Below are 16,956 nucleotides of genomic sequence, written 5' to 3'. Positions count from 1 at the left end.
CACCCTATGAAATGATACAGGAGGGATGGAATTATCTATTCAATTCTATAGGAATCTTTTTTTTAAAAAAAACGTATAGAAAGGGTAGCATTTCCTATTCATTTCTATTGGACTTCTCAGTCAGGGTCAATCCTAAAAGTAAAGGAGTGAAGGTGTGTTTTTGTTGTGCTTGTTTTTCACCTGCTGATCTGCAACATTACAATATTCAACAGGAGGTTTCCAGTCATCAATGCACAGTAGTGACATTTGCTAGTGGAATTCACAGCGTTCTGGTTTTAGGTCCAATGCTGCACCTCCTCACTCAGGTTAATGCTCTCATTGCGCTTACCGCACTGGTCAAGATTTTCAGAAGTTTCTGGTGATTTTGGTCACTTTGGCTTTTGGGTGCCCTACTTGAGCCAGTTTAAGGGGGCTCTGATTCTCAGAGAGCAGTTTCTTGAAAAGCGGTCCCCTGGAAGGTATCGCAAATTGTGAAAACCCCTGAAAATCACAAGAAAATCTTTTGAAAATCTTGGCCAGTGGAATTACTCATAAGCCAGATTCTGCCAGCCATGTCTGCCTTGAATGGTACTTCGCTATGCAGTTAGTTCCATTAACTTCAATGGGATACTGCTCTGCATAACGAAAGCAGGCAGCTGAGACCTTGTCTTGAGCTGGATTTTTGCAGAGTTAGGTGCATGAGCAGCCAGCACAGATAATGGATCCAGAATTAGAGGCTTAGGGGCATCGTCATCGTATCGTAGCTTGTTTTCTGTTGGTAACTTTCCAAAACTAGTTTCCTTTGCCTGAGAACTTGAAAGAATCTGAATTAAAACAGATTTTTTTTATTGCAGTCAGAAAACCTGATGCTTGCACAATGTATGTTCCCCCAGCATTCCTGTTGCCACTTATTGCCAGTTATGTGAGTCATTAACAACTGAAGCTCAACAGGTAAGAAATCAGGAAATTAATCATTTAATTAAACCTCCAATGGTAGGGATAAGGCTGAGTTGTAGCAAGGGGGTGCTCTAATCACGGGAGTGTAGAGTTTAGAAAGAGCTCGGTTGCTTACATATCTGGAGGTTACATTTATAAATGTAACGTTATCTATGACAAAGATAATGACATCAGCTCCCATGTGATCTGTCCAGACATTGCCATAGCAACATGCATTCCATTCCAACATGCATTGGCTTTATGGACGATATCAAGACTTCAATCCTCCTCTCATTGATATCGACATAAGCTGTGAGTCTCCTGACCTCAGTGGACCGATACTGATGTAAAAGGGAGAGGAGAATCAGGCCCAAAGTGTCTTAGATTAATCGATACCTTCCCATAACAGCAAGGGACACATTTTCAGCAAGTGTAAATTGGCGTATATCTATTGACTTCAATGGAGCTACCTCCATTTACACCAGGTGGGAATCTGGCCCCATTTATTCCAGTGGAGCAATGCCAAGTTATGCCAGCAGGACCACAGTGTGAGTATTCATGAAAAGTTTTAATTAAAAAGTATAAAATGTTCATTTTTATTTTAATGAATGAATGACTACACTGGAACGTGTAAGTATGCATGTTGCCACCAAATAATGTTCATTCACTGGGTCATTACGAAGAGTATCAAAATGTAAAACAACTGGCGGCATGAGACACTAAGGCATGGAAAGGTCGCGCAGTGTCTACTAAGTCCTCTCTTGGGCAATATTGCCATGGATTGAGGGCCAAAGCTTGCTCATTTTACTCGCTTGAGTAATCCTGTTGAGGTAAATTGAGTCACCAGCATGAGTTGGGTTTGACCTAGCAGTGGGACGTTTGCATGAGCAAAGAATGCAATGTACACTCCTTCTTTCCAACATGAATTGTCCAGCTGTTTTGCAGAGGGTCAACCTCTACTCACATTTTGTCATCTGCATGATCAGGAGCGAAGCTGATTGCATAAATCAGGCTACCAGGGCATGGTACTAAAAGATCAGAAGTGTCGGTTTGCCTCATAATAATACTATTAATACCTGGCCTTTCTATAGCTAGGCTTGGCAGACTTTGATTTCTATTTTTTTTATATAAATCTGACCAATATCAATGTCTATTTTTAGGCATTTTTAAAATGTTTCTCAATTTAAATGTTCAGTTGCACAAAATTATGGATTTTAAGCATGTTTTTATTTTTATCTATTTACATTTTAGAAATTGCAGGAAGTTGTGTGGAGGTCAGAGAGTGCGTGTAGGGGGGGACACACACAATATTTTTTTAATGACATTGAGATTCAAAAAGTTAAAACGTTATCATGGTTAAATATGCAACATAACTATCCTTAAATCAAACTCTAATAAGTTCTCAAGCTGCATTTTTCTTCCTCTGCCTGTCTGTGAATTCTGATGGTTATCAATCAAAGTATTATTTTGTTGGTTGGCGTGTGTACTGTGAGGTCGACTTTTACTGACATTTACCGATAAAAATCTAGTCCTTCCAAGCTTATAGCTCACAAAGCACTTTACAAAGGAGGGCAGTATCATTATCCTCTTTTTACATTTAGGGAAACAGAGGCACACAGCAGGAAGTGATGTCATCCAGAAGGGCAGCTGGTTGCTTCTACTTCCATTTCTGTCTGTGGTGTTGTTTTTGCATCAGACATCAAGTGTGGTACATCCTAACAAGGAGCAATAGGTCTAGTTTGACGTCAATGAAGTCACTGACACCTCTTTAAGGGAGAGAAGAATCGGTCCTAATACTTTTAGGCTTCTGGCAGGAAAAAAAAAAGACTTGAAAATATCTTGTCCTGGTTTTATGCCTTTTGTTTATTTGCTTTAGTCATTGTTTGATGGCATTCCAGTATTAATAATAAACTAATAGTTTGTGTACCAACAGCACATCCATGGCTCAGCACCCCAGCGTGCTAGGCTCTGTACATATATAGAACAAAAAGATACTTCCAGTCCAAAAATATTTTAGAGTCTAAGTAAGGTTTTCTTAGGTGGTCCTTTTAAAAATGCAAGAGCTCACTCTGCCTGACACCAATCACTGATTTCAATGGGAGCTTGAAGTCAGACCTCTGAAAATCAGGTCGTTTTATTTAGGTGCCTAAATCTGGCTTTAGGGGACTGACTTCAGGCACCTGGGTATGAAAATTTAGCCCTGGGTTTATATTTCAGTTTGCAAGAAAATTGAATTTGCTTGGCATTTATATAGCACTTTAAACCCTCAAAAGCACTTTGCAAATGTAAAGTCCCAAGGGCAGCTCCTCGGCTGGTCACGACAATTGCCACCAGCTGGTGGATCTACCCCCAAATCTGCAAGGGGCCATGTGTTCTCAGCTCCCGTTAGCTTTAAAGGGAGATAAAAATGCACTGCGCCTCCCAGGGTGGGGCATGTTAACCACTGCAATGAATCCTTGCAACACCTCTGCAAAGTACACCATCGTGATCTTCATTTTACATGTGGGAGAAACTGAGGCCCATCAAAGTTGTGCCCTACCCTGTCCTATATGGCAAAGAAGTGACAGCTGAGACTGGAATCCTGGCATGCCTTTCTCCCAGCAACTTTTCCCTTCCTGTTTGTCTTATGCTGCACCCCCTTTATATGCAAATACATCTCAGACTTTGTCTACGCTGAGCGGGGATTCTTACACTTTTCAGATTTCTGGGCTGAGCAAAATGACTGGGGTTTTTTTCTCTGTAACATTATAACATCCAAATCAGGTTTCTAGTTCAGTAGAATTTCCTCCCAGTCTGAGATCTTGCTCTCGTGTTCAGAGGAAAGCTCTCCTGGAAAGACAGTGAATTCCAGTGTCTCCCAGTCCTGCGGGGTTGTTTGTGCTGCTGGGATACAGGTTTCTTTCGCGGTTGTTGTATGTCAAGGTGATTTATTCTCAAAGAAGCCTATTTTGCAAAGAGGCTGTGCACAGAGTTAATTTGTCGTCTTCTGTTTCTGAACATTTATGCGTTCTAGCAACATTGTGTATTCACCGGAAAACTGGACCGATTCTGCCATCAGTTAAATCTGGAGTGAGCAGTAGCTCACAAAAGCTTATGCTCAAATAAATTGGTTAGTCTCCAAGGTGCCACTAGTACTCCTTTTCTTTTTGCGAATACAGACTGACACGGTTGTTACTCTGAAACCTGACTTCAAATGAGTTAATCTGTATTTGCACTGGTGTAAATCAGGGATGAATTTGGCCCAATGTCTCTATATAAGGCATTTCTCAATTGACAGAGAGACACTGGACCAGATCATTAAGAGGTATTGTGGGCTAATAACTAGGGCATTAAACTGGGATTCAGGAGACACAGGTTTTATTCTTCACTCTGCCACTCACCTGCTGTGTGACCCTGGGCATTCGTGTTCTGTCTTTGTGCCTATGTTTACTCTCTTTCTTGTTTATTATGTGGTTGTAGGGTGTGGTCTGTTACAATGGAACCTGGAGCTCGGCCAGGATCTCTATATCATGTTGTAGGAATAACAACAACAACTAGTGAAATCATAATGGGGTTACATTTTATATACATGGGTGTAACTGAGATTAGCATCTGACACCTGTGATTTTGGTAATGACTGGATTTAAGTTAGACCGAAACCGAGTCAATCCTTAATCCACATCATCTTCAAGCTACGCCACTTAGAAGGACTAGGATTGAAACTGTGATTGTCAGAATTATAATTAGGTGGGGAAATCAATAAATAAAGGCCTGAGCTTCCTTTAAGATAAGCCTAACACAACAGCATCAATCCGCTCTGTGAACAGTTATTACAAAAGTGCAAGGAAGAAATCCTAGGTGAACATTTCTGAATGCATCCCATGATGTGAGCTGTAGCTCATGAAAGCTTATGCTCAAATAAATTTGTTAGTCTCTAAGGTGCCACAAGTCCTCCTGTTCTTTTTGCGAATACAGACTAACACGGCTGCTACTCTGAAACATTTCTAAAATAGTTTTACAATCATGTGTTTTCTTGCTACATGAAGCACTCTAAAAATGCTGTCATTTAAAACCCTAAATTCAGAAGTTACGTAAATCGGGAATTAATGCTTGCTTTAGGTTCCCTAGAACAGTGTCTCTCAACCTTTCCAGACCACTGTTCCCCTTTCACGAGTCTGATTTGTCTCACGTGCCCCCACGTTACACCTCAGTTAAAAGCTACTTGCTTCCACATTCAGACATAAAAATACAGAAGTGTCACAGAGCACTGTTACTGACAAATTGCTTCCTTTCTCACTTTTATCATATAATTATAAAATAAACCAACTGGAATATATATATTGTAATTACATTTCAGTGCATAGTATATGGGGCAGTATAAACAAGTCATTCTCTGTATGCAATTGTCGTTTGTACGGACTTTGCTAGTGCTTTTTATGTTGCCTGTTGTAAAACTAGGCAAACGTCTAGATGAGTGGATGTACCCCCTGGAGGACCTCTGCGTACCTCCAGCGGTACGTGTACCCCTGGTGGAGAACCACTGCCCTAAAATATTCCACCCTCCACGTCTACCAATGCATCTAGGTGTTTTATGCTCTGTTCCAGCAAAAGAACCCCACAGCCGCACAACTTGAATTCGAGTTATTTCCCCCAAAGCTACCAAAAAATGCAGTGAATGTCTCTTTCTGATCTTGCACCTTAAGAAATGCAGAAATAGAAATGTAGATCCATAGTTTCTAAGGCCAGAAGAGACCACTGTGATCAGGCCATAATAGTCTTTCCCCGAAATCTTTCAGCAAAATTATTTTTGCTAGTTAGAAGAGCTGGTCAAAACATTTTGATGGAATATGCATTTTCAACTAAATAAAAACGTTTACAGACAGTATCTGCTTTCCTTGACAACTTTTGATCAGAAACCCAAAACCCAAGTTTTTCCAGTTTTCAGCCAAATACGTTTCCATTTTCGGAGGAAATGTTTTGGCTTTCAGTTGCCAAAAACTGAAAACATTTGGCTAAAAACAACAAGAAGAAGAAAGTCAGCTCAATCTTCAGGTTTTCAATGTTCATGTTTTTGACAAACCTTAAACATTTGCCATGGGAAAAAAATCCCATTTTCCTTCTTAGTAATACATCCCTCTACTGTAAAAGATGGTGCAGAAATATTCTGTACTATAAATTCAACTCTTGGGTAAAAATAGGCAGGAACACATCATAAATTACAATCCAGTTTTATTGGACACATACCAAACAGTCAAAAGGGAGTATAATTATTGTTTGTCATTATTATTGAAGAAGTGTAGAAATCTGTAGCCTTTTTTAGTGGTGCATTCTCAAAAAATAACATGAAGGAATTTCATGGCAAACCTGGTATTTATAAACTGGATAGTACACATGAAGGTGGTTTGTTCAGATTAATTTTCGCTAAAACACACAGTTCTGGAGATTTTTGCGGTACCATTGCTACTGATGACTATACTCACAAGAAGTGCAATATAAAATAAAATTATCGAGTACTTCTGGGCCAGATTCAAATTTCAATTACAAATACGGAATAACTCTATCGAGACCAAAGGACATATTTCCAGATTTACATCCATGTAATTTACATCAGAGTCTAACCCCCTTGGACAAAGATATTCTTCTCATCTGCTGTATATGTTACTTGAATTTTCCACATAAGTGTTTTAGGAATTGTACTATAATTTTCTTAATATCAAATTAATCAGACTTAAAATTGCCCTGTTGGAAAAGTTAACTGTTCTTAAAGGTATTTTTTTAAACACAGATCCACTTTCTCTCCTTCTCTTTGTATTTCTCTTTCAACACTGTGGAAACTCCAGTGCAGCGATCTCAGGTGGAATTTTCAAAAGCACTTATGGGAGGTACGAATTGGGGCCAGATTTTTAAAGGTTTTTAGGCACCTAGTGAGACTACATGTAAACTGCATGGTAAATCTCATGTTTGCTTTTGGTTTAGTTTTGAAAATGTAACACAACGGGGTAAACTTTCCTTTCAATAAGAGAACATGAGGATTAGTATTTGATAAGCCATTTGTAAATCTAATCCGCATGGCTGTAGCCAACATTTGCAAACACAGTTATCTAAAGTCAGTTTCACAACTTTAATTCCTTTCCTTAATCAATATCCAGGGTCTGAATATATGGCCTTATTTTCAGAAGTGCCGAGTGCTCACAGCATCATTGACTTCAACAACAGTTGCAGCTGCCGAGCATCTGTGATGAGTAGGCTACTCATTTTAGGAACCTACATATAGATTTTGGGAGAGATCTTCTCAAGCACTAAAGAGATTTAGCAGCACGAGTCCTAATGACTTTCAACTGGACGCATGTGCCTAAATCCACTCGGCTCTTTTGAAAATGTCTCCCTTAGATTCTTAGGCTTGGGTGCCAGGTTTGAAAATGCTGACAACCTCTCAGGCCACACAGAATGCAACAAAGGCCCCTGTTCACTTACGCAGAGACTTAACGTTTAAACAAAGGTTTAGGTCCCTTTTAGAAAATGCTCAAGCACACACGTAACTTGAGCATGTTTAACAGCTTTCCTGAATGAGGACCCAAGTGCTTAAGAACTACTATACCAGGAGGCAAAGAAACAGCCATTCACACTAGAATTATGAAAGGGGTGGCTGAAGGAATTCAAGATGCTACGGGGGTTTCTTGGCAATGTGATGGATTGTTGCCGCAGGGGCTAGTATCAAGAGGCAGTTATGCAGGGTATGTGTGTGGGGGGGTGTATATCTATTACTTGAGTTGTGGGGAATTCCTCAAGCTTAACTTTTTATGGTCTTTTTGCTGGAAGAGGTTGTGGAGACAATTTTCACGCCCACGCTGGTTCCCACCCCAGCGCCTATCCCGCTTCCGGTGCTGAAATTTCCTCCTCCGGCACTCAGCCCGCTGCCACCTCCGTAGCCAAGGCCACTGCCCCCTCCGAAGCTGACTCCGCTTCCAAAGCTGAACCCTCCGCCACCGAGACCACTTCCAGCTCCATAGCTGAATCCTCCTCCGCCTCCTGCTGAGCTAAAGCCGCCAGATCCTCCTCCCAAACCAGCTCCGCCACCAACTCCAGCACTAGAGCTGACCACCGCTGCAAGAAAACCACAGCCTGGTCAGATGCCCAGTTGAATCAGATATTCGGTTCCAGTGAAACATGGACTCTTAACTGGCCCTACTGGTAGGGTTGCCAAGCCTCCAGGATTGTCCCGGAGTCTCCAAGAATTCAAGATGACACTCTAATTAAAGGCTACATCATGTGATGAAACCTCCAGGAATTCATCCAACCAAAGTTGGCAACCCTACCGACGGCATTGGGTATTGAACCTGGGACCTCTGACTCTAAAAGAGTGGGCTCCACCACTGGAGATAAAAGACTGCAGAGCCTCAGAGATAGCTAGGCACCCAAACTCCATTGAAATCAAGAGACAGTACCTGTCTAAATGAGCTGGGGCCAGACCGTGTAACTATCAAGAGGAGCAGACCCTTTAATGGCTTATGTGGGCCAGCCATAGAGGGAGCAAATACCCACACTTGCCTAGCACGGGTTTCATAAGCCCAGACACTGCCCCGGACAAGAGAGAGATACTCACAGTAGCTGACGGGGATGACGCCCTCTCCGCTCAGCCTGCGGGGGAAGGCAGACAAGAGGAAGGTAAAAGTCACATGGAGGAGTTCGGCTTTTAAGATCGACATACTGTAAATACAGCTGCTTTTTCCGGCCACCTTGCAGTGCTAAGATCTTCAAAGACTCATTGACTAAAAGGCCAGAATGGACTGTCATATTCATCTAGTCCATCGAAACAGTCTGTTTTCATGTTTTCCTAGGAGGCTAGTCTGTTTCTGTCCGTGGAGCCTAAATGCCTTTAAAAATCTGGCCCAAAGTGAATTGCTCAACATCACAGGAGAAGGGTGCAGTAAAGCAGGGAACCAGACCAGATTCTCCTAAATTGTAGACTAGACTAACCACTGTACCATCCGTCCTACCTGAATAGGGAAACCAGCCCCCAACAGAGTCATTGTAATTTTGCAAAAGATTAGCCACTCCGTGGGCTGGACTGAGAGTCAGCAGATGCTGCTCCCTGTGGTCCCTCCTCCATATGTTTGTTGTATCCACCTCTTGTCTCTTGTCCTGTGTGAGGACTTTGTAAGCTCTTTGGGGGCAGGGACTGTCCACCTCCTAGCCCAATGGGCTCTGGATCGCTGATTGGAACCTCTGGGTGCGACTTCAATACAAATAATAAAGTGACTTGGGTTCTATTCTGTCTCTGCCATTGGCTTGCTGTGTAACCTTGGGAAAGGAAGTATCTAGCTATCCCCATACATACACATCTATCTATCCATCCATCCTCCATACACATTCCTCTATCTGTCTATCTGTTATCCTGAATTGCTATATCAATCTGCATATATAACTTTCTCTCTCTCTCTATGTGCATACGTTATTATCTATCTATCTAGGGATTTATATTAGACTCACCACTGTGTACACCTCAATTCTCTCTCAGGGCCTCAGTTTCCCTGTCTGTAGAATAGGAATAAAGACACTCCCCTCCCTCCATTGAAAAGTGCTTTGAGAGCTGTCAGTGGAGAGTGCTGTACCTCAGTGAGTCAGAAGCATTATGATCACTCTCATGATCTTGTACCCACCTGCTCTCCTCTCCCTCCAGCAGCTTCCTGTAGGTGGCGATCTCGATATCCAGCGCCAGCTTGACGTTCATCAGCTCCTGGTACTCCCGCAGCTGGCGCGTCATGTCTTGCTTGGCCTTCTGGAGAGCATCCTCCAGATCAGCCACCTTCATCCTGGCATCTTTAAGAGCCAGCTCACCATGCTGCTCGGAGTCTGCGATCGCCGTCTGCAGATTGGTGCACTGCAGGGGAAGGGAGTTGGCTTCCTTTTAATTACCAGTCATTTCTCTCTGTTTTTTCCCTCTCTCCTTTAACAGTGCAGAATTCACAGGCAGAGAGCTGACTCCTATCTGCCTTTGCTGCTGTTAGCACCAGGCGGGGTGACTGGCCTGTACATTTCCGTAGCCTCTGTTTGCCAGAAGCTGGGAATGAGCGACAGGGCATGGATCACTTGGTGATTACATGTTCTGTTCATTCCCTCTGGGGCACCTGGCATTGGCCACTGTCAGTAGACTGGATACTGGGCTAGATGGACCCTTGGTGTGACCTAGTAGGGCCATTCTTATGTTCTTATGTTCATTGCAGCTCTTTGCTGCATCATCGTCACCACTAATCTGGGCTATGCTACTGAGGCAAAAGATACAGTCAGAGGGTGGAGACTGATTTATATGTACTGCTGATAAGTCTTGTGTTGGAGTGTTTAGAGCTATGGCCATCTCTGCAGCGTACAAACTGTTGTGAAGGGTGAGTCTCTGGCTTAGCAGGAATGATTTCGTGCCATGGAGAAAAGGCAGATATGTACGTGGGTGAGCACGCATGCACACCACTGCCCTCTGCTGGGTGGAATGAAACTACTTAAGTGTGACATGTCGCCCTCTACTGACTGCAGCTGGTGTGGCTGTACTGCACACTGTACTGCAGCTGATAGCGTGGGGCGGAGGGCAGGAAACTGGGCGACAGGAGCAGGCAGTTCTGTCTTCTCCTGTCTCTAGTGATAGCCCAGGGGTGGCCAACCTGTGGCTCCGGAGCCACATGCGGCTCTTCAGAGGTTAATATAGGCCCCGACTCCGGGGCTGGAGCTACAAGTGCCAACTTTCCAGTGTGCCGGGGGGTGCTCACTGCTCAACCCCTGGCTCTGCCACGGGCCCTGCCCCCACTCCACCCCTTCCCACGCCCTCCCCTGAGCCGGCCGTGCCCTCGCGCCTCCCCCCCTCAGAGCCTCCTGCACGCCACGAAACAGCGGATCGGGAGCTAGGAGGAGGCGCTGGGAGCGGGGGGGTGTGTGTATGTGCTGCTGACATGTTACTGTGGCTCTTTGGCAAGGTACATTAGTAAATTCTGGCTCCTTCTCTGGCTCAGATTGGCCACCCCTGTGGTAGCCGTTCCTACCTGGCTCCTTGCATTCTCAGTCTCAGCCCGTAACCTCTGGATCAGCCGGTTGAGCTCTGAGATTTCTCCCTTTGTGGTCCGCAGGTCATCGCCGTGTTTCCCAGCAGTGGCTCGCAGCTCCTCGAACTAATATTCCGAAACAAGAGCAAAATATATATATATATACACATATATACAACCTAATGCCCAGCCATGCACTTTACCGAAGCAGCCATCCATTGGGGCAGCAATAACTGCATAGCTCTGTGCACTGTTTTTAAAGAACTGAACACCCAGAGAAGCATCCGGGGTCCTCCGTTTATAGATCCGTTCACCTTGTTCTGATACCATGACTCAGCCTCAGCTCGGCTCCTGTTAGCAATGTCCTCGTACTGAGCTTTGACTTCATTCACGATGCTGCTGAGGTCCAGGTCTCGGTTGTTGTCCATGGACAGGATGACGGAGGTGTCAGACACCTGGGCATTCAGCTGGGCCAGTTCCTGCAGAAGTACATGAGCGTCTGAGTCACCTTTAGAGCAGAAATGTCCCGAAAATGCTGCACGTGATTCTCCTTCTATGTACACAGGTGCAAATCAGGAGAAAGTCCATTTGGGCCAGTGAAGCTGCTCTAGATTGACAGTGGTGTTGCACATCAAAAACGAGTTCACTATCTTTTGAAGTTTAGGTCCAGATTCCAGTGTAAATCTGTGTAAATCCAAAGTGACTCCACACCTGTATCAATCCAGAGTGACTCCACAGAAGTCAATGAGGTTACTCTGGATTTACAAAGGGGTAGCTGAGATCAGAATCTGGACTCTAGCGTTTTTATTTAAGCTGAACACAGAGACAGGAGCACACTGGGAATTGGTATTATTCAAAACCAATCAGGGGATGTGAAGTCTGACAGTCTAGCAGTCTGAGAAGGTAAAGCTGAGTGGTACATAGTCACTGCAGTAGCCCTAAGTAATACAGTAGTTATGTACTTAGAAATTCTAAAGATTATTCTCTCGTACGATAAAAAGGCATGTGTTTTTATTTATATTGCAGTCGCACATAGAGGCTTCAGCCGAGGTAAGGGCTGCATTGGGTCAGGCATCGTATCAACACAGAATGAGATAGACCTAGCCTTGAAGACCTTATGCTAGAAGTAGACAAAACAGCAATGAAATGACTTGACTCCAAGATCACACAACGGCTAAGTGGCAAAGTTAGGAACAGAACCCAGGGTCTACCGACTGCCAGACCAATGCCCTATCCAATGGACAAAACCACCTTCTGTGGTAGTGGTCTTGATTCCCTTCCACATTAAGCCTGCTCATGAACATAGGCCATATTTAATTTCCTAGCAAAGATGCCAAGAGAAGAAGCAATACCGCATCGTAGAGGATTCTGAGGAAGTTGATCTCATCCATCAACTCATCCACCTTGGCCTCCAGCTCTATCTTGGTCATATAGGCAGCGTCGACATCCTGAGAAACACCAAGCAGAGTCACAACGTCAGCCTAGCAGCCTTGGCTGGAGCAGAAAAGAAGCTAAGGATTGACTAGGGGTGAAGATCAAGCTGCTTTTCCGGCTCTTTGTGGGCTGGGGAAGTTGGTAGAGACACTTCATTGCATTGCTGACTTTTAAAGGGCAAAGCTCACCTAAGGGGTGCATAGAGCTTATAGGGGAAGAACTCTGAAGCATTCTGGGCCAAAGATAGGGAGAGTGTAAAGCCTTGGGTGCATTTTTACCCAGCTGGGCTCACATAGGGGTTGCTCACAATCTCTCCCTTACCCTTCTGTCAGGTCCAGGCCAGCTCTAGTGTAGTGTCAGGGGTGTGGGAGTGGGGAAAAGATGCTACCTCCAGCCCCCTTGGAAGACCTAGTGGGACAATTGAACCTTGTAGGGCCAAGGAGGCATTTCAATGGGATTTGAACACCAAGCTCTCTTAGGCACCTTTGAAAATTTCAGCCTCCGATACCGAAAACACTATGAAAATTGAAATTGATCTTAGCACGGCTCACCTTCTTGAGCACCACAAACTCATTCTCTGCGGCTGTGCGCCTGTTGATTTCGTCTTCGTATCTGTAGGGATGGAGGGGAAGCAGGGCTAGATCTTGTTCATGGAATAGGAGAGGCAGGAAGGCAAGAATTTCTTGGCTGAGCTCCCATTTGCAAATGCCTGTTTCTAAGATTGACCTTTCTTGAAGCATAGTTATCTTTTCTACTGAAATATAGGGTAACGCTTTTTACAAGTTGCACTTCTTTTGGTTTCAGAGTAACAGCCGTGTTAGTCTGTATTCGCAAAAAGAAAAGGAGGACTTGTGGTACCTTAGAGACTAACCAATTTATTTGAGCATGAGCTTTCATGAGCTACAGCTCACTTCATCGGATGCATACTGTGGAAACTGCAGAAGACATGCTGATTCTTTGAAGTTTTGGCTTCAAAATGGGAATGTAGATGTTTAGAAAAAAGGGAAATCTTCCCAGACACTATCTTCATGAGCTGCAGCCCAGGCCAGCAATTGGCTTTCACTTCAAAATTTAGCTTCACAACATGATCTATATTTTAAACGTCTCTAAAATGCGGAGGGGGTCATCTTAAAGAATGAGCCTCTGCTGATTAAACTAATGGAACAAATGCACTTGTTTGGAGCAGTAGAAAACTCATAAACATTCTTTGTTCACCAGCCACTAGACTCACATGGTGTTCCATATATCTCCTCAGCAAACATGCTCCATCTCCTGGTTTTTGCCCCTAACACACTCACATGTGCAGGCTTAAGATTTGGGCCATGTTTGTTGGCAATGCCTGGTGTAAGCATGAAAAAATGTGTGAGCTGGTTGGAGAATGGAATTCCCCCTCCGGGGGAAATTCAGACATTTCAAAATTTGTTGTCACTCTGAATCAGAACAGAAAGTTGGCATTTTGACATTTTTCTCAGTGTGGAAATTCTGAAAACTTTTAATTTGAAACTTTGAACTGTTGTCTTCCGGTGATATCAGATTGTTTTGTGCAGATAATGTTAAAATATGATAGTATAATATTAAATATGTGTCTGTAAAATATAAACTGTAATATATAGTTCAAATTATTCTACCATAAAAGTTCAAACAAAATGAAACAAAACAGTAAAGTCCAAATGAAACTTTTTAACATTACCAGCATGAAACGAGAGTCAAAACAATTCATTTGAATGCTTTTCCATTGAACATTTTGTCAAAATCAACATGTCCCCATGAAACTTTTTGACTGCCTTTTCCAACAGAAAACTGGTCCCTCTAATTTTTTTCAGCTAGACCTAATCGCAACAAATCTACTGTACAGGGACCTGACATCCATCTTCCAACCTGTAGAGTTGTATAATTCAGCACAGATCAATTCAATGTCCATCTGTTAAACGTTCACTTACTTGTTCTTAAAATCCTCCACAAGGTCCTGCGTGTTCTTCAGTTCGCCCTCCAGCCGCCCTCTTTCATTTAACAGGTTATTGAGCTGCTTCCTCAGGTTGTTGATATAAGACTCAAAGAGGGGCTCGAGGTTATTCTTGCTGGAATTGGATTTCTGACCCTGATCCTGCAAGAGGGTCCACTTGGTCTCAAGCACCTTGTTCTGCTGCTCCAGGAAGCGGACCTAAAACTCAACAGGCAAAAGAGATTTAATGGAAGATATTCGCAAACATGTTAAGACCTGAGATTCAGTAACTTGGCAGTTCAGGGGGCAGGAGAGGACATATTAAATGAATCTCTATATTTTCTCAAAAACAAAGGGCCAAATCCTCAGGGTCTCTCACATTAACGGAGTCTTTAGCCAAGCGATTCTCCCATTGACTAGCTCAATTCCCGAGGCAGGCTGGTATACTAGCTAGGACAACATAGACTGGGACTCAAGAGATCTGGGTTTTATTCCTATCGCTGACTGTCTGTGTGACTTCTGTGCCTCAGTTTCCCCATCTTTGTAAGTGGCGTAATGATATTTCACTTCCTCTGTCGCTAAGTATTGGCTTACTCCAGTTTTCCTTCATTTGGGCTCAGTCTGGACTCAGGTGTACTCCACTTTATGGCATTTTCCTGAGCAGACCCAAGTAAAGATCTCAATACAGAAAAATGGAGTTGTACCTAAATAGGAACTGAGAGAAAATGGATCCAGGACCTCAGCTTGTGATCAAGCATTAGCAGAAAGGTGAGTGTTAGAGGAAAGGCCCCAATCAGAGACGAACACCATTTTTCACTGACATTTCAAATTGTGTCCCAAAAAGGGATTAAAAATATTAATGAAATAATTGTGAATTTTGCAATCTATATTTCACATTTTCCCTCTTTCTGTGTGTGTTTGGGGGTGGGGTAGAGCAAATCAAGTCCCTGTGTGTTCAGTTTCCAATGTTAACCACTGAGAAATTTGGATTCTAGTAGCTATTTAGAAGCACATTCATTTACTGGAAGATTTGAATCAATCAATGCAAAGAGGAAACATCTGCCGGGTGAGAGACTTATTAACTCATGGGTTTTTGTAGATGTCCAAATATGAAAACATGCCTTTTCCATTCCTTTCCACCTATCTACCTTCCTCCGCCTCCCTCCCATCACCGTAGTTTCTGATAAACTCTCACCTTGTCAATGAAAGAAGCAAATCTGTTGTTGAGACTCTTAATCTGCTCCTTCTCCTCTTTTCGCACCTGTTGGATATTTGGGTCAATCTCCAGGTTCAGTGGCGCTAGGAGGCTTTGGTTGATGGTCACTTCTTGGATGGTACCTATGCCAGGTGAATTGCCACACCCAAATCCTGCTGGACTTCTACCTCCACCAAAGCCTCCCCCGCCACCAAAACCAAGCCCACTGCCACCAAAGCCAAATCCACTCCCAGCGGTTCCAGCACCAACACTGAGCCCACCACCGCCAGCTCCCCCGCCAAAGCTAGATCCGCCACCATAACCTCCTCCCCCAAGACTGAAGCCTCCACCAGCTCCGCCCCCGAATCCACTCCGGAGGTGGCTCCCACCACCGATGGAAATTTTCTTAGTGCCCCCTAGGTTATAGAGGCTCCTGCTGCCAAAGCTGCCTCCGGCGCCGAGCCTTCCGAAACCTCCACTGCTTCTTGACACGGCGACCGAACTGAAGCTGGCTCTGTGGCTACTTGGAACCACAGCAGAGACGGTGCTGAAGCTCTTGCCCCCACCTCCGCTTCGGATGCTGCCGGATTGCCAGCTCATTGTGGCGGGCGAGATCAGCACTGCTGTGAGAAAGGAGCGGAGTCGCCGAGCGGTGCCCTCTGGTGAACACCCCACCGGAGCCTTGCCCCTTTTATCCTTTCGGGGATCTGGGCTGGGTTGCCTGGAAGTGAAACGATCAGTTTAGTGCCTTAATGGTTTTGACATTCCTGGCAGGCCGGTGTCAAAATGAACTTGTTAAACGCTCACTGAACTCAAACACTTCCGTGGAACTGATGGGAGTCTGATAGGCTTCGACCCAGCAAAAGGGTTATCTAGCACCTCATTTTAGTGCAGTGACTTCTCAAACATGGAGCTTTGCTTTCAGAGGCAAATTGATTTTATTTTCCTGCTGCAAAACAAAGGTGTTTCGATCTGAATGTGCCCCGAACTACAAGCCATGTTTTGAGAACCAATTAGCACGCTCATCTAAGTCAGCGATGGTTGCACATTGGTTTCACATACCCCCAAGTGGCAATCGTCCAAAGCTGTTCAGTTACTATGTACCGTGCTGTAACATTGCAAGGGGCTGAAAAGCCCAATTCTCAAGTGACAGCCCTTAGCACGAATAATGCAGGTGGAAACTGCAGGGCCCGATGAAGCCGGTCCTCTACTGGCTTTCACTGTTGCAGACAGTAAGCTGAAGCCCCCAAGGTAAATGAATGCCCCCAGGAACAGAGGTGGGTGGAATACGTCAATTTCCAGGATTATCCATCTGGTATCTTACCAAAGCCCTCCATTCATTGAAAAGATGCACTAGCTAAAACAACTTATTCATTATCAAGGTGGATGGGAGACTTGTCTGAATTAATTTGAATGAAAGTCAGTGGCGTCTATATCCTATTAGTGCCTTCAAAAATCTCCTG

At 44.0% G+C, this 16,956-nt stretch overlaps 1 protein-coding gene across 1 annotated transcript; it reads right to left on the bottom strand.

The window, feature by feature from the left end:
- Nucleotides 1–7,684: 7,684 nt before the first annotated feature.
- On the bottom strand, nucleotides 7,685–16,093 carry LOC140900770 (keratin, type II cytoskeletal 75-like). Its single transcript, XM_073318550.1, has 9 exons — nucleotides 15,494–16,093; nucleotides 14,297–14,517; nucleotides 12,908–12,968; nucleotides 12,275–12,370; nucleotides 11,237–11,401; nucleotides 10,923–11,048; nucleotides 9,555–9,775; nucleotides 8,498–8,532; nucleotides 7,685–7,998 (listed from the first exon to the last, which is right to left on the bottom strand). Exons 1-9 carry the CDS (start codon nucleotides 16,091–16,093, stop codon nucleotides 7,685–7,687), a joined length of 1,839 nt encoding a protein of 612 aa, XP_073174651.1.
- Between the last annotated feature and the right edge of the window lie 863 nt (nucleotides 16,094–16,956).

This window comes from Lepidochelys kempii, chromosome 20 (assembly GCF_965140265.1).
Source record: "Lepidochelys kempii isolate rLepKem1 chromosome 20, rLepKem1.hap2, whole genome shotgun sequence".
Classification (NCBI taxonomy): Eukaryota; Metazoa; Chordata; order Testudines; family Cheloniidae; genus Lepidochelys; species Lepidochelys kempii.
This window is presented reverse-complemented; position numbering and strand designations above follow the sequence as displayed.